Genomic DNA, 26,404 nt, shown 5'->3' with positions numbered 1-26,404 from the left:
TATTTTAGTAATATCATCTTGATATTCCACAAAGGATTGGAGCTGATATTTTGACAGTCTTTAATGTAATTTTATGTCAGTCAATTAATCAAGAGAAAAGGTTTAAATAAATTTATGAATGAATTGAGCCTCACCCCACGTAACATATGAATGTGTTAAAATAATTATTAAATGTTGAAACTTATACAATCTCAAAATTTCCCATCTCAGATACCCTCCAAATGATTTAAAAAAAAATAACAATCGAATAAGGTGGTCGAGACAGACCAATATACAAATGAAACCTCATTTCCTCAAGCTTTAAAGCAGAGGTCGAATTTACTCCAACTGACGGGTTGAGTCAGCCAGCTCTCTTGAATTTCTTTCCTGGACCATCATGCAGTTTAGAACATTTCACAAGTCATAAGCTATCACAGATATTTTATTTTCAATGTAGTTCACTTTCTCTGTCAAGTAGCATCAAAATTACAAAAAAGGGGGAAAAAAAAAGAAAGTGGTTAACTCTGGACAGTTTGTAGGTATTCAATAAATTAAGTCCATGGTGGTTTTTGCAAGTAGAAAATTTCCATCTTATTTTAACTAGTAACTCCTCAGCTGTAGATAAACTAAGCATGTAATACAGGATTTACAAATAATATACACTTTCTTTTCATATACTTCTGTCTGCAATAAATGGTGGATTACACAATTTCATAAGTTTAGGAGTACTGCTCTGCCGTCCTAAGGAAATTCAACATATGAACAAAATACTTGTTTTGAGATAACTGACATTTCAGATTTTGAACTGTTTTATCACTCTTATGCTATGGGAAAATCCACTATTTCCTTAGTATACTTACTGTGTTTTCTAGCAGATACATTCGTTAACCCAAGGAAATGCAAGATACACCATTTCAGCTATATTTAAAATCATCATAAAGAGTGATTTTGTACCTTACTCCAAACAAAATATGGATAATATTTTGAGTTGGATTGCAGATCTGTTAATTTGGCTATGAAAAATCATTGAAAACCACCCCCAAAATCATGAGGTACACTTATCTCAAAGTTTGCAGATACATTGAATTTGCTTAGGGTGGTGGTGATTTATACTCCTTCTATGAAGATAACACCATAATACACAAAAATGAATACTTCAATAAGCATACAAAGGGAAAATTTAAGTAGTACATAAAGGGAAAATTTAAGTAGCTCATAAAGGGAAAATTCAAGTAGAGTTAATGTAACAAAATGAAATGCACAATGATGTAAGATTGTACAAGCTAAGCTAACTTCTCCATACAGGGTTATGTCTTCATCTTCCCATTCACTATATCAAAGCATATGACAATCACTAACCACATCCAGGCGACTGGAGTGGGACATTGATGATGATGATGATGATGATGATGATGATGATGATGATGATGATGATGACGACAATTACTGATAGGACTGACCTAAGGAATTCCACACTTAATACTTCAAACTGATGAATGAGATTATCAAAAATTAAGAATATTTACTTTCATAATATTATTATCTAATTGCTGGTTATTAAAAGTGTATGCTTCGAGCATAAATTTTCTGATCTCCACCATTTTTATTCTTCACAGAACACTCTTGATGATTATTCTATCACAGAAATAGTCAGATTCACCAGCATTTAATAATTAATTTCATGTATTTTATACATACCTTAATATATTCAAGTAAAAAATAAATAAAATAAATAAAAAACAACAATAACAATAATTATTATCACAATGTTTACAGCCAAAATTACTTGCATCTGAAAAACGTATATTACCTACAACACTACAAGAAATACAGTAAGCACATGAGCATTCATGCACACTCTCTCACTTCATACTTCCTTGCTAGTATACAGTCATGAGAACGTGTGTAAAAGAAATCTATGGTTTTAATATAAAAGATATTCTTAAATGGCAATAGGTTTCTCATGAAATGTATAGATCTCATCACACTTTAATGTTGCCTTCATCATACAATATACTTAGATTTTAATGTCTTAAATAGAGTTTAAGGTAACAATCAACATTTCAGTTGGCAGCTAGAAAGTCAATTATGAAATATTTCACAAAGAACTGAGTATACTATCTCAAGTTTAAATAACTTTTGGACTTAAAAAGAAATTATCACCGTATGGCATATGATACCCTAAGAGGCCTATTTCATTTTTAATGATCATAATCTTTTAATAGCAGCCATATAAACTGAGACTTTAAAACTGCAGAGCTATCATCTTCCAGGCAATTCTTTAATATGTGACTGCTCAATGGACAACACAAGAATGAGAAAAATTTAATAATATTTAAACTATGATAGTGTTAACAAACTGGATGCAATAAGAAATAGAAAGCAGAATCTCTCACCAAGCTAGTTTATGAGGAAGTAATGCTAAGTTAGTAAGTGTAACAGAGCTTGTAGTAGATCAGGTTAGTCTGTACATCAGCTTGGTAAAACTAAGATACATTTTCAATCTGAAACTTTAGAAAAGGGTATAACTGAAGTGGTCTGCAAATCATATATAAATTCACATATGAATAATTCTTTATTCGGGCTTATCATTATGTCTGCAATGAAAAATAACAGATCTGATTTGAGAAAATGCAGGAAAACAAAATGATAATCTTTATCATGAAACTGATGATACAATAGGAATGAGAAGTTTGTTCATGCATGTGGACCCTGCCACCAGGCAGAACAAACACAGAGAAGAAACCAAGCTCTCCAACAATACTGTATTTCCATAAAATATTATGTAACGGATAATAGAGAAATATGTAATGAAACATCAAGGAGTAGATATTTTGGTATGTTTTGATGCAATCTTGACTGTAATAGCCTGAATCTCTTATCTGCAGCAGTGTTAGCACAGAGTAGGCTATATGCAAGAATGCTGAAATCCATGTCTTTCTATATGAAAGCAAGTTTCAGTTTAACTGAACTAACATGTATGATCAGCTACCTTCAATTCAAATACTGTGACTAGGGAAAGGATTTTTAGGCACTAATAAGTTAGAAAGCAAACATATTTAACCAAGGCGCAAGCATTTTCTACCCGCACAACGGATCTGCAGCGAGATTTGCATAAATATTAGTGATCTGAACTATCAGAAGCCCTAAAATTTATGCAACTCAACTACATAACTGCAGAGCAACTAGATGATGCTTGCGTGTTGTTCAAATATGTTTGCATTCTAACCTATTACTGCCTAAAAGTCCTTTCCCTAGTAATGGCGCATGAGGAATTGCCAAGAAGCCTTGTTAAACTCTATGTGCTTCTAGTAAGAAGTGAACTTTAATTTGTTGTTTAAATGAATACACATAGGGAACATAAACGTACAACTTACCTGTGTATACTTTTACTTGTCATAAAAAATAGTGCTGATTTTTAAAAATGATTTTACTACAATGAATCCTGGTGTTACTCTGCTTATGTATTGATTTGAAAATAGAGGTAATGCAGATGTTCTATAATAAAATTTTACTACAACATGTTCCACTGAGGGATGGGAAACTTAGGCAATTGGAAATTTATGCACCTTCATCAGATCAGTTAGCTTTGGGCATAGCTGTAAGAACTCCAATACCAAATGTATACTCAAGCAAATGAACAGACTTTTAAAACACAGTATACTAAGAGGAATGAAAGGGGGACTAACTGTAACATGTTCCAAACTACCAGAAAAATTGAATGCGTTAGGCACTAATTAAGTACAACATTCACACAGGCACCAGCAACCATGACAAGTGGTATTTCCCATGGCTAAACCTTAGAATTAGAGGCAGAACTTCTCTGTAGTTTTTCTTATAATCATACCTATCAGCATGATCAAAACCCCAACCTCCAACACATGAAGCTCCAGCAAAGTTATGGCTTAGATTTATTTTAACACAGCAGCCATGAAGCAGTAAATCAGGACTATAACTTAACCCATCACCAGAGTATTTATCTCAAATTACCTGTTTCTATTTCTTTCCCTTTCATGGGAATAAAAAAATACCTACTAAATGAAGATATCTTTCTCATAAACATAACCTAATGAGATGGAAAAAATGGCAAGAGAAGACTAAAATAAACAATATAAAAGTAAATGATGCATCCAGTTCAATAACACTGATAAAGAGGAATGTATCATATTTCTAAAATTATACGTAAAAGTGGCTATTATAATAGACCCTTTCATTACTGACCTAACCTAAATTCAAATGCTCACTGTTTAAGCTGGCACTCACCAATTAAACCCCTATAGATAAGCATGTACAAGAGATATGCTGAAATCTCAAAACCTCAAAAGAAGACGGATTTCTGATTTCAAATACTTTGAGGTTGCTAAAAGAAGAAAGATTTATAAACCAAGAATTGGTTGTATATCAATATTCACAATTATTTACAATGTGTCATCTTTCCGCATGAACTTTTCAAGTCATGTACTACTACATGCGAGTCTTTATGTCAAACAGTTCTATGTAATAATGTCTACAAAAAAGCAATTAAATCTGGCCTGTTTTCATGTTTACAGAACAGAGAGCATGGAGTTCCATAAATATTAAATTAGTTCCAGCTCAAGGAAAGCATTTATAACTGAAAGAAAACACTGGGGAGGAGATGGATGCAACCAAAAGTAAAACATTCTTGTCTATTGCACTTCGTTTACTGCTATAAATCACTTCAAGCCGAATAGATCTGCTGCTGACTAGCATCACTTTCAAAGTCACTCCAGGCATTGTTTAACTCCATGAAGACCATCTTGGCAATGTTCTCATTCGGTGTGCCCATTTGCTGTAAAAAATAAAAAATACAGCTGGTCTTTTACCACCAGATACAAAAACCAAACAGAAAAAAGGACACAAGAACAGCAAGACAGTTGATATGTACAATCAAAAATTATTCTTCCTTAGCATATTTACCCTGGCTGATTTGGTACTGTGTAGTCAAGCAACAGGAAATAAACCTAATGCAGCTTCTGAATGCTTTGTTAATAATCTCACATTTTTCAGGATATATGTTATGTAACTTATTAATGGTGGTTCAGTGTACAGTTTACTTTGTCTAACTTGTTGGCTGAATGGTCAGCGTATTGCTCTTCAGTTCAGAGAGTCCCGGGTTTGATTCCCGGCTGGGTTGGAGAATTTAATCGCTGCTGAGGACTGGGTGTTTGTGTATATCCCAACACTTCACTCTTCATATTCAGACAACACTCCACACTACCAACCACCACAAAAACATGCAATAGTGATTACATCCCGCCATATAAGGTTGGCGTCAGGAAGGGCACCCGGCCGTAAAACAGGGCCAAATCCACCCGCAACCCCACGAATGTGGGAGAAGAGGTAGAAAAAGAATAAGTGTATAGTTTACTTTGTATAGGGTGACAATGCAAAGTGAACAGTGGTAAAAAATTATTTTCGATACAAATACAGGAGTTGTTTCTTAATTTGCACCTTTAATGTACCTACAACAATGTTTACTTCCTAGACAAATACTTCTCATTTCAAATTTCTCAGGAAGGTGATAACTTTTGGATTTTATCTGCAATACCTGTTAGTCTAATCAACCGATCTTCGCAACTATTCTTCAGTTACGTATTGTGTAGTAAACTACTGAACGTTAAAAAGATCAAGACCTGGCATTTAACATCTAGATGTCATCATCGGCTGTTACTCGGTTCCGAGTATACAATTTCTTTTGCTTACAATTCATTTGCATACAATGCTGTTTGTACTTGTACTTCTGATGACTGAACAAGCCCATTTTACCACGAAACATGTGTCCACAAAGACTGCACTCGATGGATGGGGGAGTTTTTTATATTATAGTGGAAGTCATTTCTTTTCAGTTTCAACCAAGGTAATCTCTAACGGTGAGGTTCTTCGGTCTGCTGAAACTAATACAGGATAAATAAAATTAGAAAATACCTGAAAAAAGATATCAATAAATAAGACATTTTGTTCTTAAAAGAAAGATTCTATCAAATTACGCTGTTAATTATCGTCATTATTATTCATTTTAAACAATATTTACATTATTATTATTATTTGATGAACATTTTTAACAAGTTTAAAACATATTTAATGATACATTTTTGTGTTCACATGCTTAATAATTACTGAAATGTTTGAATTTAACCCATTAGCAGCGTGCGTTGCCATATGGCAATGATTTTCACACCTCTTTCTTTTAATACTATTGGCAACAAGAAATAATCTGGAAGATTGTAGTGTCATCCAACATTTAGAGGAGAGTTTGTAGAATCGAGTAATAATGTTTATTTAATTTTAAAATCTTTGTTGTGACACAAGGAGTAGTGGACTGTTGGGTATTTTAAGATTCCTGCAAAATGGCTGCCGGCTTCACGTAAGAAGGATATAAAATCTGTAAGTGAAGTTATTTCATTGGATTATGTTTACAGTAGTGTTGTGCACACTTCATTATATATGTTGTAAGCATTTGAAATAATACGGGCGCACAATGCCGTAGTAGTGCTTGTTGAATCATTAGTGTTGCCATATAGTAATGCTAGGCGTATATACTCAGTAAAATTGCGGCAGCTGTCACATCATGATACTTTATACTAATTCATACATTTCATTGCAGGAAGGGATTTTCCCTTTTAGAAGCACTGGATATGCTACTGACTGAAGACCTCGATGGTGATATTTTTGTGGAACCACCCAATGTAAGTGTACTTACAGATGAGGGCTCCTGGTGATGATGATGATGTTGGGCTTATTGATAATCTCAGCTCTCGACAGTTACGTGTCAGGGCTGAAATGAAGGTTGTAAATAATAAATAATGAAAGAATAGGGATTAGTTACGATGGTGAAGGTGTGTTGCCAGAGGATGAAGTGCCTTTTCTGTCTACTGATGCAAGATCTGTTTCAATACCCGATGCTACTAAACAGCGGATAACTGATAGAGGAAAGAATAAATCAAAATAATTACAAACCAAGATAGACCGAAGGGGCTAGTTTCAATATTGGGCGACATTTCTGGAACCAAGTTATAGCAAGTTAAAATCCATGACTGTTGTTGACATTTTTGAATTGTTTGCAGATAACCAGCTGATCGAACATTCAGTTCGAGAGACTAAAAAGTACACATGAAATTCGTTGCTTTATCGCCATACTTTTCATTTCTGGATACAATAAATTGCCCTCCAAGCATTCTTATTGGGACACGCAGGATGATATGAAGACAGTGAAAGACTGTCATTCTCTATCTCTGTAGCTAATGCGCAAGTATTGAGGGTGGGCTTTCACCTGCCTCTGAAGATATTGACTAAGGTAGTTACTCTATAGCAGGGCTGGCCACAATGAGGCTCGCGAGCCGCATGCGGCTCTTGAGTCAGTCTTGTGTGGCTCTTGACACCAACCTTAGAGTAAAATTAAATGATATAATTAATGGAATCTAACAACATCAGATGTAAGGCTTTTCAGGCATTTGCTCTATTAACCAGTGTTTTGTCTTAGGTCTGACACTAGACTCATCAGAGTGGGATGTGTCAGACCCTACTCACTGACGCTGGGGTGTATGCAGGTGAACTTATCAGAGGCCCTATATAAGAGGCACAGACTCTATTGGTGAAAAATATCTAATTCCCTCCATGGGAACTTAGAATTTTCCATCTAACAACATCTCGCAGCCGACGACAGTTAGTAGCAGCGATGTGTGGCTTAACGTCATTAGCACTGTACGTCAGTGCTAAGGCATGGGAGGTGAAGATAGTTCCGGCGCCTTCTGTTAGATAGTGCTTTGAGCGGGAGTGTGTGTCAGTGAGTCAGTGTCGTGAGGTGAAGCCAGTCGCGTTCACGTGTAGGCAATAGCAAGTGCCGATACTTTTCTGTGTGCAGTTGTGTGCTGTTTGAGTACAGTTGTGTCCTGGTGTCCGAACAGTTACAATGTTGTCTAAGAAGCGTAAATATGAAGATGAGAATCAAGCTTTTAATACCGACTGGGAGGAAGAATTCGTTTTTGTAGAAAGAAACGGTAAGCCAGTGTCTCTTTTGTGTCAAATAACTTTGTCACAGTTCAAGGCCAGTAATCTAAAACGCCATCATAACACTAACCACAGTGGTTTCAACAAAGATTTTCCTGTTGGCTCTCAGTTAGGGAAAACCAAACTGAAATCACTAAAGGAAAAACTTCATGGTCAGAGTAGGGTTATGTCAATTTTTACCAAGGAAGCAGATTTGACAACCGAAGCTGGCTTCATCTTGGCTTTTGATACTGCAAAAACAAAAAAGCCTTACACAAAAGGGGAGTTTATTAAGAACATGGCGCAAGTTATTTCTGATTTAGAACCCAAAAATAAGAAACTGCAGAAACTGATCAATGAAATGCCCGCTGCTAAACACACAATAGAGAGGCGAGTTTCTGTTATTAGTGCGGATATTTTAAATAATTTACAAAAAAATCTAAGCGAGTGCTCAGCAGTAAGTCTGGTTCTGGATGAGTCTACTGATATCAAAGATAAATCACAACTAGCCATATTTGTGAGGTATGTGTCAAAGGACTTGGAGGTAGTGGAAGAAATTTTATATCTGGTTACTTTGAAGGATACTACTCATGGTTGTGGATGGTGTTTTACAGAAAAATTCAGTGCCTATCGGTAATATTGTCAGCATTGCTACCGATGGTGCACCATCTATGACTGGCACGAAACAAGGGCTTATTGGGCTTTTAAATGCTGGCACATCATTTCCTGATTTTCTACCTGAACATTATATTATTCACAGACAACATTTAGCAGCAAATTTTTTTCAGTACCCACATATTATGCAGGTAGTTCTAAAAATTGTGAACTGTATTCACTCATGTGCCAAAACACACTGACAGTTAAAATTTTTATAGAAGATGTGAACAATGATAAGCTTCCTGATGATGTATCGTGGTCCTGTTTAATAAGATAGCTATTAGCAAGCAATGTTCTTGACAAATTTTTTGAATTACTTGATTCAATCAAACAGTTTATGGAAAGAAAATCATTCCCTGAACTTAATGACCCCCAGTGGTTGTTAGAGTTGGCTTTTCACAGATGTGGTCCAGCATTTAAAAACGCTAAACATATCTTTACAAGGAAGAGAAAAACTTTTCTGAATTGGCCCAGACTGTATTTAGCTTTCATAGCAAGTTGAAGCTTTTTGGGAAAGATCTTCAGACTAAAACATTTTCTCACTTCAAATGTTTGAGAAGAAAATTAGTGAAAGTCTTCCTGATGTTCAGGTGGAAACTGAAGATTACATGAGTAAAATGTCTGGCCTTGCTGAAGAAATCAATGGCAGATTTAATGATTTGAGATCACTTAAACCTTCATTTTCATTCCTGGAAAATCCTTTTTCTGTTGATGTGGGCGATGGCTGTCCTGTTTCATCATCAATAACAAAGGATACAGCAGCTGTAGAGTTGGAGCTACTAAAACTGCAAGAGGACGAAGGACTAAAAGAACTCAAACGAAGTGGCATTTCTACCATAGAATTTTGGAAGAATGTTCCAGAAGAAAAATACCACTAACAAAAGGGTGCCCCCTACAGTGTTCTCTCAGAGTAACCACATTGAAAGCTTTAGATAGGGAAGAATGGCGGAGTATGGTTCATCGGCTAGAGGGCTGAATATTATGATAGTCACGACGCCTCAGTCATGAGGCAAAACAAAGAAGAAGATGTGTGTGAATCACTGTACTCAACGCTTAAATTCATTAAATCTAAATATCGATCTGAACTAACTGATGAACATTTACGTGAACTTGTGAGAACTGTGCTTACCAATTATCAGCCAGATTTCAAAAATTAACAGCTTAAATGAACACTCAAAAAAGCACTTCTCAAAAGTAAAATCTCATTTCTTGATGTGTACCTGAAAAATAATGTGTGTAGTGTACAAAATAAATGATACTCCATTTGTTATAAAATAAAAAGTGTGTCTTCATTTTATAAACCATTTTCTGAAATGCTCATAATTTTTTTCTCCTAAATTTGCGGCTCCCAGAAGTACAGTTAGTGGCCACCCCTGCTCTATAGTCTGTAAATGCATCTGAAGTTCTTTGATTCTTTGTTTTCTTATTTTTGATTTTATTCAATTGTTCCAGTGAATGTTTTGTTTTGACAGGCAAGGAACTGTACATATGTCTCTGTATTGCAAACAAATATTTTCTCCTTTGTTCAATAATTCTATTTTTTTGCTGTGATGTGAATAAAAACTGATATTCCATATTCTTACAATAAATCAATAAATAATGCTAAGATATTTCAACATTGTTATTCCGTGAAAAAAAAAAAAAACCTTTGCAACCTAAATAAGACTTCCAAAACTCACTGTTAAAAAATAGGCAGTGCAAGCGCCTAGCGTTGCCATATGGCAACATCAAATATCTTATGACCTAGCGGTCCCAAAATTCTGAAACTTATTTTATTACTTTATTTTGGTCTCAAACATGCGGCAAAACACAGTAAATAAGTTAATCTCAGAAAAAAATTAATTCAGGCGCTAATGGGTTAAATTAATGAAATACTTCTCTTGTATTTCCTTTCTCCTCACTAGTCATGCTAGGAGTGCAATGCTTCATCCTTGGCATCACACCATCTGGCTTGTTTACCAGTAACATTCTTTTGCATTATGCTCCAGTGATCATTGCCTTTTGCAAAAATGTACTTGTAGTCTATTATTTTTTTTCTTTTTGTATTTTATTTTATAAATAATTTAGGGGTTGTTTAATGAGCATTGGTGAATTAATAAAATATATAATTTACCGAGCTCGATAGCTGCAGTCGCTTAAGTGCGGCCGGTATCCAGTATTCGGGAGATAGTAGGTTCGAACCCCACTGTCGGCAGCCCTGAAAATGGTTTTCCGTGGTTTCCCATTTTCACATCAGGCAAATGCTGGGGCTGTACCTTAATTAAGGCCACGGCCGCTTCCTTCCCACTCCTAGCCCTTTCCTGTCCCATCGTCGCCATAAGACCGATCTGTGTCGGTGTGACGTAAAGCAAAAAAAAAAAAAATTAATGGAGATTAGACTGTAATGCTTTAATGATACATGATTTAATTTAGTCTAGTGAAAAGTGGGGACTTTTTAGTGTGTGTGATCGAGGTTCTTCTAATTGGCTTTTTTCACTGTGTGCATTTCTGTTGCCTCCTCAATATTTAATGTTCTATTATTTTTGATATGTAATATTTTAAGATCTTTGCTGATGTCAATGAAGTGGTGGGCATTGTCATGTATGTGTCCACAGCTTGTACGTCTAAAGGGTCCAAATATAGTTTTGTGTTCCTTGCACCTGGTGCGGATATATATTAGACACAACAGGCACTTAGCCTTCTGTGAACACACATAAGACAATATCCACTACTTCAGGGACATCAGCACAGATCTTAAAATATTACACATCAAAAATAATAAAAGAAATCATTATATGTAAAGGAGGCAATAGAAATATACATTGTAAAAATGCCAACCAGAATAACCTAAATGATCACTTACAAGTCATAAAATATCTCACCCAGCATGCGCTCCTTGACTGCTTTCAATCAGGCTTTAAGAGAGGACATAACACTGCGACAGCCTTACTGCAAGTGACAGACTATATCAGATATGCAACAGATAAACAAAATGTTATATTACTTACTTTATTAGACTTTAATAATGCATTTGATACTGTTATCCCCAGATACTTCTGTACAAGCTTTGAAATCTCAATTTTAAAACAATAACGCTACAGTTTCCAGATCTTATCCCACTGGCTGCCAGCAATGAGCGACAGTGGGAGATACAAGTTCTGAATGACAGATAGGTATATGGTGTTCCACAGGGTTCTGGTTTGGGTCCACTACTATTTTTGATCAGTATCAAATACATTGGCAAAACATTAAAATTTAGTTGTTTATTTATTTATTTTGATGTTGCACCAACACAGATAGGTCTTATGGTGATGATCGGATAGGAGAGGGCTAGGAGTGGGAAGGAAGCAGCCATGGCCTTATGGAATTTACTGAGTACCACCTTTATGGAGATGATCTATAGATACATCACCACTACTGTCCAAATGACATATGTAACAGCTATTGACCAAATTAACTCCGACTTCCAACACTCTGTGACTATGTTAATAAAAACAGTCTATTAATCCTAATAAATCTCAGTCTATAATCACTGGTACCAAAATAAATTTGAATTTGATGAAACGTAGCTACATGCCTTCTGTTATGCTAAATAATGCTGTCATTCACTATTGTATGTCAGGTCTTGTAAGGAATGAGACGTTAAATTGGACAGATACATAACAAGCACCTGTAATGAAATTTAAAAATCCCTCTACCCACTAAAATGCTATTCAACTATTTCCTTGTATACCTTAAAATACAACTTGTTTGCTCCCTCATCTTACCTATCCTTGACTACTGTGGCACTGAACAGTATTATTACTGGACATAACTCAAGACGGTAACAAGAAACTAGGCCAGACTTTAAATAGCTGCATTAGATTTATCTTTAACATATGTTATGACAGTCACGTAACACCTTATTATAGGAAACAAATTGTTATCGCTTCAAGTGCAAGACCGTTGTAAACTCCACTCAATAACCCTTCTCCACAGAATACTCAATTCAGATAAACTAAATTACCTTTCTTCACTCTTTAAATTCCTCTCAGCAAATAATCACCACAGTACACAATCTGCTTCCTCTCTTACCATGCATTTACACCGGACTACTATTTACAACTGTCCTTTTGCAACCACTGTTGTCAGGTCAAGGAATTAGCACCCTCCCTCCCCATTAGGGACGTGAATTCCCTTAATAAATTTAGGGTGGACCTCAAATGTTACTTGCTTGATTCATCGATCTGATCTGTGGGAAGACTGAGGTATGACTGTGTGAGTGAATGGTCGATTATTGTTGTACTTGAATTATATTTATCAGAATTAGTTTCAGAGCAATTATAATGATAAAATATTATTGTATTTAGATAATAATTATGTATTAGGGTTAGTTTCAGAGTTAATATTTTCAATCATCTTTGTTACATTATTACTGAAATAATAATAATTATAGTAATAATAATAATTTTCAGTTGTTGTAATGTTTAATTTTCTAGAATTTTAGTGAAATTGTGAAACAGTGGTCAGTCGCACACTATCAGCTAAACTACACACACCGCTGCGTGAGGTCCAATTTGGTTTCCGCTATGAACTGAGAATTCCACCAATTAATATCTCCACGCGCAGTGTCTACTTTCTTCTTAACAAGAATTCAAAATAACTTCACATTCAGCACAACTCCAACAATCAACAATGCAGTCCATCAACACGACTTGGTTACTTAATACACCAACTGTCAAATTCTCTGCTTAAGCTGATACAGTGTAAAATCGACTCTGCATCTAGAGAGTATCACAATTTACTACCCAGACATTGTACACACTTGCATATTTTTATATGTGTCATTTTACATTGTGTTCATTATTATGAGGACCTACTGAATTCCATGAGTGTACGAAACATTTTTACAACACAGAGCACATTATTTGTACTTTTATTCCAGACTTCTTAGCATGTATTATTTACTTGTATTAATTTTTACTCACCTGCATCACACATAATATCTCTCATTTTCATTTGCAACATTTCAACCACACTTCATATTGTAAATTATATATCCATAAGATTCTTACCATTAAAAAACATGTTTTAGCATTTCGCCATACATTCTGTACGTTTTTATATAGCTGATGATGACTCCGAGGAGGGTTGAAACTAGTCCCATTTAATGTAAATATTGTAAATACATCTTAGTATTGAATAGGTGGAAATCTCTACTGTGTTATAATTCATATGTTAGTGACAGCGTCTTCGAATTGCTTTTAACAATCAAATGAGCCTCGGATGGAGATTGTGATGTTGGTGACGAGTATTACCTCTCCCCAACTATATTTCGAAATCTGCATTCGAGTTTTTGAAATGTGTGTCATTCGGAATGGTTTCAGTCTTGTATTCTACAAGTACCTTCTACGTGCCCTTGCCAACTTTATTTAATTGATACCATCTTTTCGTCATTGTCACCGTGAGATTATATTGCTGTAATGTTTTCTCTTGCAATCCTTAATCTGGGTCTGGTAAAATTACGTGCCCTAAGTTGGTGGGCAAGTCTATGACTTTCGCTTTCCGTTCTGCGGGGGCCATGCTCATTATCGGTGTGGTCCGCCATGTGTCTTGCCTTGAGTATGATGGAGGAAGGACGTGTGATTACTCCGCTCCGGCATTTGGTTTCTAAATGCGACATGAAGCCTGGATAGATGGGATTTGTATGAGGGCTTGCCCTCATAAATCTTCTCAAACACTTTTCAATTGAACGTCCTCTGAGCTATTTACTTTTCTTATGATGTGTAAAGTACTTGAACCTCTACGTAAGTAACGTGTTTCTGCAGCCTCAACCAACATGTAAGTCTCTTCATAAATTCTATTCCTTTGGCCTCTGGATTCTATTGAAGGTGGTGCACAAACGGTGTGTCTCAAGATTCCTGGTGTGAGAAACTTCTAAAAGCGTCCATCCTCACCTTCTTTGATTTTAGTTAGGGCATTCTTTAATTCGGGTTCCCTATTGTATTTTGATAATACCGCCTAACTGTTTCTGAAAGGCGTGGGTAGTGAAATTTAAGAAGGTTACTTCCAAAAAAGAATTATGATTTCATATTTCTTCTAATTTGAAAAGGCAAATTGGTTTATATTTATCTAACGTTTTCGGAAAGTTATGTGTAATTGGAAAAGTAACTACGCTGTTTATAAACTATAGAGCACGAGAGGTTTCGCCTGAATTTCAGTGAAATGTTTTTTCTGCCACATTCTAATTCTGGTTAATTTTATTTATTCTCCTAGGCTTCTTTTTAATTATGTTTTTGGGGTTTCTTTCCCTCCTGTATTTGTACCATTGTTGCTCTTGTTTGATTTTGGTGGTTGCTATGGACGCATGGGATGTTTAAGTTTTCATAGTAACCGGTTCGGTTGATCTCGCTACTATTTTTTAATTATTATTTTCATGGGTGGGTTTCTGTCTTTACGTCGTTTTCTAATTATATGTCTTGGGCTGACTCTACATCCTGGTGGCGTATTAACTTATTTTACTTGCCTTTTCCTTCTTTATTTCCCTTCTTATTTTTCTCTGGAATTGTTTTATTCTATACTCTGCCTGGGTGGTATGATTAATTACCTTTTCTGGCAGTGAGATACGTACTGAATTCTGGTGGAATCTCTGGATTGTAGTTGGTACTGTTCAAATTAATAATAATTATAATAATGAAAGTAAATTAAATTGTTTGAAACTATTAAGATAATTATTTAAGTAAAGAAATGGTCTCTGCTGAAGTGTAAACAGGTTACTAAGTCCTCAATTTCTGGGAGGTTTTTAAGAAATATTGAAAGTATATTATTTTCTTTTCGTTCGGCCGAACATTTTATATTTTTACATCACCTTTGCATTTTATGTAGATTGTAGTTTCTTTTCGAGGGCGTTCATTCATTCATTCATTTTATTCTGATTATGTCTACTTTTACCCTTATTTATTAAATAAAATATTATGTACCTGGTTTTCAAAGAACATCTTGTTTTCTTTGGTAGTGTTGAAAAAACTTATTGCCATACCAAGGGTAATTTTGGGTTCATGGTCTCTGGGTAACTGTTGGGTAAACCTATGTAACGGTAAGTGTTTAACATGAATGATTTTTGTGTCTATTGACTTTATTTTCTTGTCTATGTTTAACTTCTACTGCTGATAGTCGGTAAGGCGGTAGAAGATAAAAAATAATACCAAAATAGACAAAGTTTTCAAGCAGATCTGGCAGGTATGACGGCCAACATGGCTCTGATGAAAGACAGATATATCCGAAGAACAATGTAAGAATTGGGACTATGAATATTTTGACCCTGACTGGAAAAACTGAAGAACTTATCGATGTGACGAAGAGGAAAAATCTATCCAAATTGGGAATGAGTGAAACAAAGTGGAGAAAGGCAAGTAGCAAGATTCTTAGAGATGGCTACAAATTAGTATGGAGTGGACGCGAGGAATAGGCCAGAAATGGTGTAGCTTTCCTGATAACAAAAGACATGGACGCAATTACTGAAGTATCCTGTAAGAATGATAGAATCATTAAACTGTCTATGCAGCTGGAGTCCACAAATTACACGGTAGTGCAGGTTGGATGTAGTGTTCAAGAGATTCTGTCAAGATCTAGAAGATATAATTGATGAAGAAAATGTCATCATCATTGGGGACTTAAATAAACAAGTTGGGACAGACAGACTTGGTTATGAGGAAATCATTGGACCACATGGGTTTGGGAACAGAAATGCAGAAGGCAAACAACTGTTTGATTTGTGCAGAAGAAATGGATTGATCATCAAAAATACCTTCTTCCAAAAACAAGACAGCGACAAGATAACAAGATATAGCTGGGATGGAAAACATAAGTCTCTCATCGACAATATCATCACTAGGGCCCGGATTCATATGCACCAAAAACTCAAAAAATATGCACGCACATATGCACTAAAAATGTTGAAAATATACAAAATATGCAGTAAAAATAAAACAAAATACACTTACCAAAAGCATTATTTTATTTTGACTCAGTGTTAAATTGATAAAAGTGTTTCCTTCCTTGCGAAAGTATGCACGGCACTATGTTATTAAGACTCTTTCAATGTTTTCAGAGGTTAGTGACTTTCTGTTGTCGGACAGAATTAATTTAAACGCTGAAAATGATAATTCTACGTCGATGGACGTAATTGGGCAATACTTGTACTCTGGCGCTGACTGCTTCTGGCAAAGACTGCCTGATTCCACTTATGTAGTTGCTTATGGATTGAATGTCAGAAAGAAGAAAACAGCTGTTGTGAAAAAGGTTATTATCCGTCTGCGACACTGAAAACATTTCCCTTGATCAGAGACGGCTTCTCGTATTGCCGAGGGATGTACAACATATAGAGAGACCATTATATTTTTCATTTCATTCAGAAATCTTAGATAATTGATCACATATAAGGGAAAAATATACCTATATATGCACTAACGTACAAACTATGCGCTAACATTCAAGATATGCACTTGCATATGCGCATATCTATTTTTTTTAAATCCGGGCCTTAATCATCACTAACAAAGGAGGAAGGAAATATGAAACTGATGTCAAAGTTATCCCCAGCGAGAGTATGGACAGTGATCATAGATTATTGATTGCAGACCTAAATCATGTGGCTAACACAACCGAAGAAAAGAAAAAGAAAACGTAAAGTGAAGATTTGGAAATTAGAAGAAGCCAAGCTGAAGGAAGAATATAAAATAAGGATACAGAGACACTTACCAAAAGGGGAAATTAATACAGTAGAAGAAGAATGGAAAATTTTTGAAGATACTTTGGTGGGTGAAGCTAAAGACCTATGTGGAGTAACAGGATCAAGCATGAAAGAGAGACACCTTGGTGGAATGACAGAGTCAGATTGGCTATAAAAGAGAGAAATTGGGCAAAAAAGATGCTAGACAAAGAAAAGCAAAGAGATGCACGAGATCCAGGTGGCCAAGAAATGACTAAACTACAGGAACTCTACTGGCCAAAGGAACTTACAGCTAAGAGGATGGTAAGGGAAAGAGAAAGAGAAAACATGGAATGAGTTTGTGGAAAAGTTGGAAGCAGAGGAAACAGGAAACTTCATTTACAGAGTAATTAAAAACAAGCAAAATAACCTAGAAGACATCAAGTTAATAGAGCAGGACAATGGATCAGTAGTACGAGAGGAAGATGGAATCAGGAGAGAATTCAAGGCCTCCTTTGACAGGCTCCTGAATTGAGAGGCATTAAATGTAATCCAAAACAGAGAAAAATCTGGAAAAAGTGAAGAGCCAGCAAAAATATGGAGCCACCAATCACATGGCTGGAGATAGAGAAGAGCCTTAAAAGTATGAAGAAAGGGAAAGCTGCAGGAATAGGTGAGTTAAGTGTGGACATGTTGAGAACAGGAGGAACCCCAGCAATCCAATGGCTATATAGACTCCTAAATGTAGTATGGCAGCAAAATACCATCCCAGAAGACTGGAAGAAAGGTATAATTGTACCTATATTCAAGAAAGGCAGCAGACCAACTACCGTGGCATCACTCTACTCTCTCATGGACTAAAAATTCTGGAAAAAATTATAGAGGATAGATTACGAGAAATTGTAGAACCACTTTTAGAAGAGGAACAATATGGCTTTAGGCCTGGAAGATCAACAACAGATCTTATATTTGCTGTCAGGATGCCAACAGAAAAACATTGGGAAAAAGAGAAGCCTTTATATCTACTGTTCCTTGACACGAAAAGGCCTATGACAACATACCAAGGGAGCTTATTTGGGAGTGCCTGAGAAAGCTCAAAGTTCGAGACAGTCTAATTAAAAAATTAAGGTGCTTTATGAGAAAACCAGAAGCTGTGTACAAGTCGGTTCTGGACTGTCAGACTGGTTTGAGACAAAAAGGGGAGTACAACAAGGTAGTGCTTTGTCGCCCCTATCATTTATCATTGTAATGGATACCATATTAAAGGCACTAAAAGAAAAGGGGCAACAAGACTTAAAAGCATTTGCATTTGATGCAGTAATTTGGGGTAAATCAGAGAAAGATGTTGAAGAGAGGCTGCATGGGGTGAAGTCACGAGTTTGAGAGATATGGACTAAACATCAACAAGGCTAAAAAGGAGGTGTTGAAGGTACAGAAGGGTGACAATCATGCTAAATGGCACTAAGCTGGACAGTGTCATAGAATTTAAGTACTTAGGTAGTATAATGTCCAAGGATAAGCTAAATATGAAAGTAAACAGTCGAATCAGCGAAGCAATACATTTTTACCTCCAAGTAAGACAGCTACTATGGGATAAACAAGTACCACTCAAAACCAAGCTGACAGTGTATAAATCATACTACACTCCTATCCTCACATACAGCCTAGAAACCGCTACATTAACAAGAAATGAAAATTACAAACTATCCACTTCATTCCCGTATCGATAATTTATAAAGACATTAATAATCACAGAACATCATCAGCTGTTTTTCATGTAGCTTAGGTAAAATAGCATAAAATCAATCTCATAATTTACATTAAAACATTAAAAACAGGTGTTAGTAGAAAGCATGTAGGTGGGAGAGGGGGGGGGGGGTGCATTGAGGGCTGTTTTTAGTTGGACATTAAACTTAATATTAAAAACACTTATTGGACTAAAATGTCTTAGGTTCACTGGAAGTCCTGAGAGCTTTTCCAATAAAATCACTTGCTGTTAAAAACTTGGAGATTTTTGGTAAAATGCTCCTGTTGAAATGTTTATGAAGTGTTTATGCTATTTTACCTAAGCTACATGAAAAACAGCTGATGATGATTGCTAAGCAATCGAAACATGTTCTGTGATTATTAATGTCTTTATAAATAGCCCAAGGCTAAATAAAAAAGAGAAAGTATCGATTAGGTGGAACCTTTTTTCATTTTTGATGGTTATGAATTTCATGTTTTTGGTCCGTATTGAACTGAGAATAATATATAAGTAATAATAATAACAACGTAAACGTTTCCACCTTTTCAATACTACAATATATTCACAAAATTACAAATTACACGGTACTAGTTTCGACCCATCTAGCCGTATTGGAGCAAAGATCATTTGTGGCGAAATCCTAAGAAAATGTTATTTTAAAGAATAACAAGTGAAATGAGATGTTATGGTAATAGTTAATAATACAAGGAATATACATACTAAGAGGTTTTTAACAAAGAATAAAGTATAAATGGGGTGTTGTAAAAATTATAAACTCCAATAGTAACATGTTCGATCGTACGCAGTTTCATCCAGCTGTTGTAAATCTATCTAACACGCCCTTAAGTGAAAGTGAACACTTAACTTTATCCAAAGGACCGAAACACAACTGGCCAAACTTGAACAGCCTCAACATAGCCGCTACTATGATCACAGAATCAGAGCTAGCCATCAGCAAAATGCCGGAAGACACGCAAAATGAGGTTAGAACCGATGTTAAAAGGAAACTGACTGATATCCTCCCCAATTTAACCAACCCCGCAAATAACCTCAATAATAAAGAAAAAATTGCTGAACAAAAGCGCATATACGCCCTCAAGAAGAAAATTAAAGACAACGAACTCATCATAACCAAAGCTGACAAAGGCAATGCAACAGTTATCATGGATAAAAAAGTATATATTGAAAAAACAAAAAACTTTTTCACAGACAGCTCATTTTCCATAATCAAAAAAGACCCCACCCAAAAAATTCAAAAACTACTTAAACAAACTCTTAAAAACACTTCATTTTTATTTACCGAACAGGAAAAATCCAAACTCATACATATGAACCCAGGACTCCCCACTGCTAAAGCTCTTCCCAAAATTCACAAAACCGGAATTCCCATCCGACCAATTATCAACTATAGACCGAGCCCCTTATACAAAATATCACAATTCATCCAATGTTTCTTAAGAAAAAATTATCAATTCTTATCCAAAAAGTCTATTAAAAACACATCTGAGCTAGTAGAAAAACTAAACAAGTTCAATTTGCAACCGGATCACTCCATCCACTCTTTCGATATTGTAAACATGTACCCAAGCATACAAGTATCAAAATTAATTCCGATAATTATAAACAATTTAAACAAAAACAGCCACTTAAGCAAACTAGAGATACAAGACTTGATCACAATATTAAAACTTATCATCGACAATAACTTCTTCACTTTTGACAATGTCATATATCAACAAAATGGTTTGGCAATGGGGTCACCGGCCTCAGGTATCTTAGCAGAAATATACCTGGACTTCCTCGAATACACCAAAATTGACAACGAATTCGAAAACATTCTCTTTTGGGCCAGATATGTCGACGATGTCTTTGTAATCATGAATGAGAAATCAATTAACGCACCCACCACCCTCTTAAGACTCAACAATATTGATCCTCATATCAAATTCACACTAGAATCCGAATCAAATCAAAAAATCAACTTTCTAGATTTAACCATCACTAGAAACTCAGATTCTTTCAGTTATAAAATTTTCAGAAAACCCACTCAAACAGCCTCCACCATTCGCCAAGATTCAGTGCACCCCCAGTCCCACAAACGAGCCACATACAACAGCCTAGTTCATCGAGCCTTCAGCATACCTATGTCCAATAAAGATCTAAAAAACGAACTCAACACAATCCACGGAATCGCAAAATTCAACGGCTTCAGCAATCATTTTATAGAAAGGATAATCAATAAACACAAACATCGCCCAAAAACTACCCTCAAAAAAGAAATAACCAAACCTCTAACATTTTCCACCTTCACGTTCAACAATGATATCTAGAAGTTAACCAACATCTTTAAGAAACAAGGCGTTAAAATAGCCTTCAAAACCAACAATAAGAACATGAACGTTTTATACAATACTTCACACATCAACAAGACCAGCAGTTTTTTAAAATCAGGAGTTTATAGGATCAAATGTACCACCTGTAAAAAAACCTACATCGGGCAAACCGGGAGAAACTTCATTATCAGATACCACGAGCACACTAACGCAATAAAATACAACAGGTTTTCAGCCATCGGCCAACACATGCAAGATTATAACCATAATTTCACCAATATTGAACAAGACATGGACATCCTCGTATTAGCAAACAAGGGCCCTTTACTCAACATAATGGAAAATTACTACATACACCTAGACCAATACTTTAATGCCAGTCACAATCTCAATGAAATCTCAGAGAAACTCAACATACTCTTCGATCTATTTATCACTTTCCTCAGAAACAATAATGCAGCCAACCTAAACTCAATCCTAAATTTAATCAAAGGTACTTTTCCAAGACAGTTACACTTTCTCCCGCACCCTTCAGCCCCACCTTAAGCCCTCTTCCTAAGCCATATTTCATTTCAATACAAGAACTTACTGATTTCCATGATTATAATTTTTACAACACCCCATTTATACTTTATTCTTTGTTAAAAACCTCTTAGTATGTATATTCCTTGTATTATTAACTATTACCATAACATCTCATTTCACTTGTTATTCTTTAAAATAACATTTTCTTAGGATTTCGCCACAAATGATCTTTGCTCCAATACGGCTGATGATGACCCCTAGATGGGTCGAAACTAGTACCGTGTAATTTGTAATTTTGTGAATATATTGTAGTATTGAAAAGGTGGAAACGTTTACGTTGTTATTATTATTACTTTTTTCATTTATTGATTGGAAGAAAGGACAACTCAAAATTCCAAGCAGCAGAAATGAAGTTCCTACGCACAATGATCCAGAAGACCAGGAAGGATAAAATCAGAAATGAAAAAGTCAGAAAAGACGTAGGGCTAGAAAACTCCTTAATCCAGAAGATCCAAAAGGAAAGACTGAAGTGGTTTGGTCATGTGAAAAGAATGAGTGCCAACAGGTCTGCAAGAAAGGAGTATCAAAGAGAAATAAGGGGAAAGAGACCAGTGGACAGACCTAGAGAAGAAGGATGTAGAGGAGAGAGGAGAGGATTGGGAACGGATTGTGAACGAAGAATGGTTCATGGACTGAACAAAATGGAAGGGGCTCGTATACCACACATGGAAAACTGGAGTTGGTCGACAATGATGATGATGATGATGATGATGATGATGATAAATGCATATTTCAGCCATGTTTATGGCTTTGGTCATATTTTGCTTATTGTATATTTTGAGCAATTCTATTTAAATTGAGGAGTCATGAGGAGGTACATGTTATCTGCATCAATTTTCGAACACAGGATTTCACGATACTGTAGTAGGTGTATTTTTCTTTCTTTACCCAAAACATATAGATAGCAGGTTTAGAAGACATAATACCGAGAAAGATATGCTGTACAAACGTACACCGACAGATACTAAAAAATATGCTAATACTTAAGTCTTCTTGGTTCTTTTTCTTAAAGGAAAACAGAGTGAAAAATGTACCCCAGGGCTATTATAAAAAAGTATAAAGTTTTCATGTACTTACTGTAGCTCTGTCAGTTTGTATGATTAAATGTTTCTCTTATTATCACTAATCACTTTTTGGCACGTTTAATGTTAGTAATACTCTAATACAGGAATAATAATACTAGTGTTTAAGAAAGGGGACAAGAAAGTTTGTGGTAACTATAGAGGTATCACACTTATATCGCAGGTAGTTAAAATACTGGAAAGGATATTAGAAAGAAGAATGAGAAGAAAGATTGAAGGAGAGTTACAAGAGGAACAATATGGCTTCAGGAGTGGAAGATCTACAGTGGACCCAATCTTTAGCATGAGACAGCTGATAGGAAAGAACTGGGAATATAGAAAGGATCTGGTCATGACTTTCATAGATATAAGGGATAGATATATAGAGAGAAGGTTTGGGAAACCATGGTTAAAAAGATACTCTGAGGAGAAATGTTAGAAATGGTGCAAGCAATGTACAATAACTGTGTTAGCAGAGTACTGACCCCAGTTGGAAAGACAGAATGGTTTAGGAATAAGACTGGACTAAGACAGGGGACCTCTCTAAAGAACCAGAGAAACAAAGAAATGCCAATTGGTCCTTGTTTCAATGACGGTGAAATTCACCTCCCCGCGGTAGAGAGGGGGCAACGACTGCATATAAAGTATTTTTATATGCAGTCGGCTAACGAATGAACGGACCGATTATCTCCCGGTATAACGAGATCCCCTATATCAAGTGCCAACAGTCTCTTTGACAGTGGATGTGCGGGTATGGATAAGGGCACTCTATTGTCCTGGGGGCAAGAAAATGTTCCTAAAGGCGGAGGAACCAGTTTGGTCAATGGCATTAGGATGCAGAAGGCAACAAGAAACCACTGCATTAAAGATCCTGAGAGATATTCCAATAAATTCACATGACATGGCTGCAACGTCAAGATCAGAGCTGGCCATGTGGATCGTCTACTTCCGTTTGGAGACAACGTCTGAAGAAGAAGAAGAAGAAGAAGAAGAAGAAGAAGAAGAAGAAGAAGAAGAAGACAGGGGAGTGTGCTGTCACCTCTTTTGTTTATATGGTCATGGATGAAATTGTAAAGGAAACAAAGGAAGCCTATGGAGATAAAGAGATGAAGATACTGTTATTTGCAGATTATGTTGTGATCTGGGGAAAGGACAGCAAGTAAGTGACAACTAGATGTAATGAATGAAAATACTCAGAAGTATGGTATGAAAATCAGTAAAGAGAAAAGCAAAACTATGGTGATGTCGAGAGGGGAAAGGGAAGGAAAGAGCACTGTGAAAATTGGAAGTCAGAGTCTGGAAATTGTGAACAGCTTTAAATACCTAGAAAGTGAATTAATGCAAAATGCTAGGGTGGACATGGAGATTAGCAGGAGGGTACAGCAGAGTAATGCATTCTACCAAAGTGTAAGAAAACTTGTTTGGAGCAAAGAAGTACCAAGGAAAAGTAAAGAGATAATGTACAAAATGTACTGTGTACCCATACTGACTTATGCAGCTGAGACTTGGACTTTGACTAGCAGGCAAGAGAGTAGAAATCAAGCCAGTGAGATGAAATTCCTAAGAAGTATGATAGGAAAGACAAGGAAAGACAGAGTGGGAAATGAAGATGCTAGGAAGGAAGATGGTATAGAAAAGCTAAATGAGAGAGCTGAAGAGAATAAACTAAGGTGGTTTGGACATGTAAAGAGGATGGAGGAGAATACAATTCCAAGACAGATGCTGGAGGCAAAGTACGAGGACAAGAGAGCAAGAGGAAAACCTAGAACAAGGTTGATTGAATCAGTGTAGAGCGGCATTAGAAGACAATATTTAGAATGGGAAGAGATTGTGGAAGAGGAATGGTGAAAGGAAAGAAGAAGATGGAGAAGTGCCATACATACCCCGACCCAGCAGGAGGTGGATGCCTAGGTTATATCTAGCTAGCTTTTAGGACATTTTTGCTAGCATAATTTGTACTTCTTTAGGTCATAAACTTCCGAACCCTAGTCATAATAATAGTCATTTTCAGTAAATAGGTCACTAATTGGTGTAATCAAGTTTGAAAAGTTATATTACTGTATGTAATTCTGTTACAAACCATGCGTGAAACTTTTAAATGCCTATATTTTTATCACAAGACAAATAGCCATCATTACACTAGATAGTATTAATTTTATGGCAAAAGAGTATCATATTCACAAGTAACAGGGGACTGAGAAAAATTTGATGTAATAAATGTGTGTCCTTTATTTGTAAGTCTGTTACAAGGATTTTTGAACACAATTATATACTGTACAATAGTAAAAATGATTCTCAATTTCTTAACAATCTTAAGATAGAGAAAAAATTCTGACTCATTATATGCTACTGGATTTTAGAATAATTATTAATATACTATTACTGTGTCAATTGAGCAATGAACATGAAAATGTCCCTATAACTGTAATTCCGTTACCATGGAACTGCCCAGCTCAGACAAGTCCATGAAAATTTGTTGACAAGTTGTGAGCTTTATTTAGGAGAAGGCTGTCACTTCCAGCATCATCTGTAAGTTATACCACTTGTTTGTAATCAAGTCACTTCGGGAACATTCATTAGTCTGGTGGTTGCTTGCTTTGTTGACTAGAAAGGAAAGCTTGTTATCTGTGAACTTGAAACAAGAAATTCTTGTATTTCTCAAAAAATTACATTCAAGATGTTATTAACCCATTCCAGTCTGGGCCTTAATATCCCTAACAAACGTTCTGGACTGGGCATTTTTAAGGATTTTTAAAACATTATATCTCTGTACCTGTAGGAGATATTTGCACGATTCTTTTTTCTTTGTGCTTGTTTGAGGATCTAGTTTTGAAAAACGCTGTTTGTATCATGTCAACTATCACGTGAGATATTACATACAAGATTTTATCCAAGATTATATACACAAGAATCCAAGAACAACTCGACCAAGAACTTGGAGAATATCAGGGAGGATTTCGACCAGGTAGAAGCTGTCCAGATCAAATCATTAGTTTAAAATGGATAATGAAGCACCAAAGAGTTCGAAGTAAGGGTCTGGTCATCACGTTTGTAGATTTTAAAAAAGCATACGACAGTATTCATCGTGACTCATTATTAAAAAGCCTTAAAGAATTTGGCTTACATCAAAAACTTGTTAACCTCATTAATATGACTTTTAAAAATACGAAGGCAAAAGTTAAATTTAGAGGTGAATTATCAGAATCATTCACTATAAGAACTGGACTTCGACAAGGAGACGGACTTTCACCATTGTTATTTAATTGTGCATTGGAGAAGGTTATGCGTGAATGGAACAAGAAATGCCAACCAACTATCAAGATCGGTAGAAATATTAAACTCAACTGCCTTGCTTTTGCGGACGATT

The 26,404-nt window shown here is 35.8% G+C and overlaps 1 protein-coding gene across 1 annotated transcript in view; it reads right to left on the bottom strand.

Moving 5' to 3' along the window:
- Positions 1–545: 545 nt before the first annotated feature.
- The window catches only part of aux (cyclin-G-associated kinase), a 487,932-nt gene continuing 462,073 nt past the window's right edge, over positions 546–26,404 (bottom strand). The window contains exon 25 of the mRNA XM_067136097.2: positions 546–4,789. Within this exon, the coding sequence (XP_066992198.2) occupies positions 4,679–4,789 (111 nt within the window). The 3' untranslated portion in view covers positions 546–4,678. The remainder of the gene's footprint in view (positions 4,790–26,404) is intronic.

Source organism: Anabrus simplex, chromosome 1 (assembly GCF_040414725.1).
Source record: "Anabrus simplex isolate iqAnaSimp1 chromosome 1, ASM4041472v1, whole genome shotgun sequence".
NCBI lineage: Eukaryota > Metazoa > Arthropoda > Insecta > Orthoptera > Tettigoniidae > Anabrus > Anabrus simplex.
Note: the sequence above shows the minus strand (reverse complement) of the source record. Positions and strands in the feature narration are given on the sequence as shown.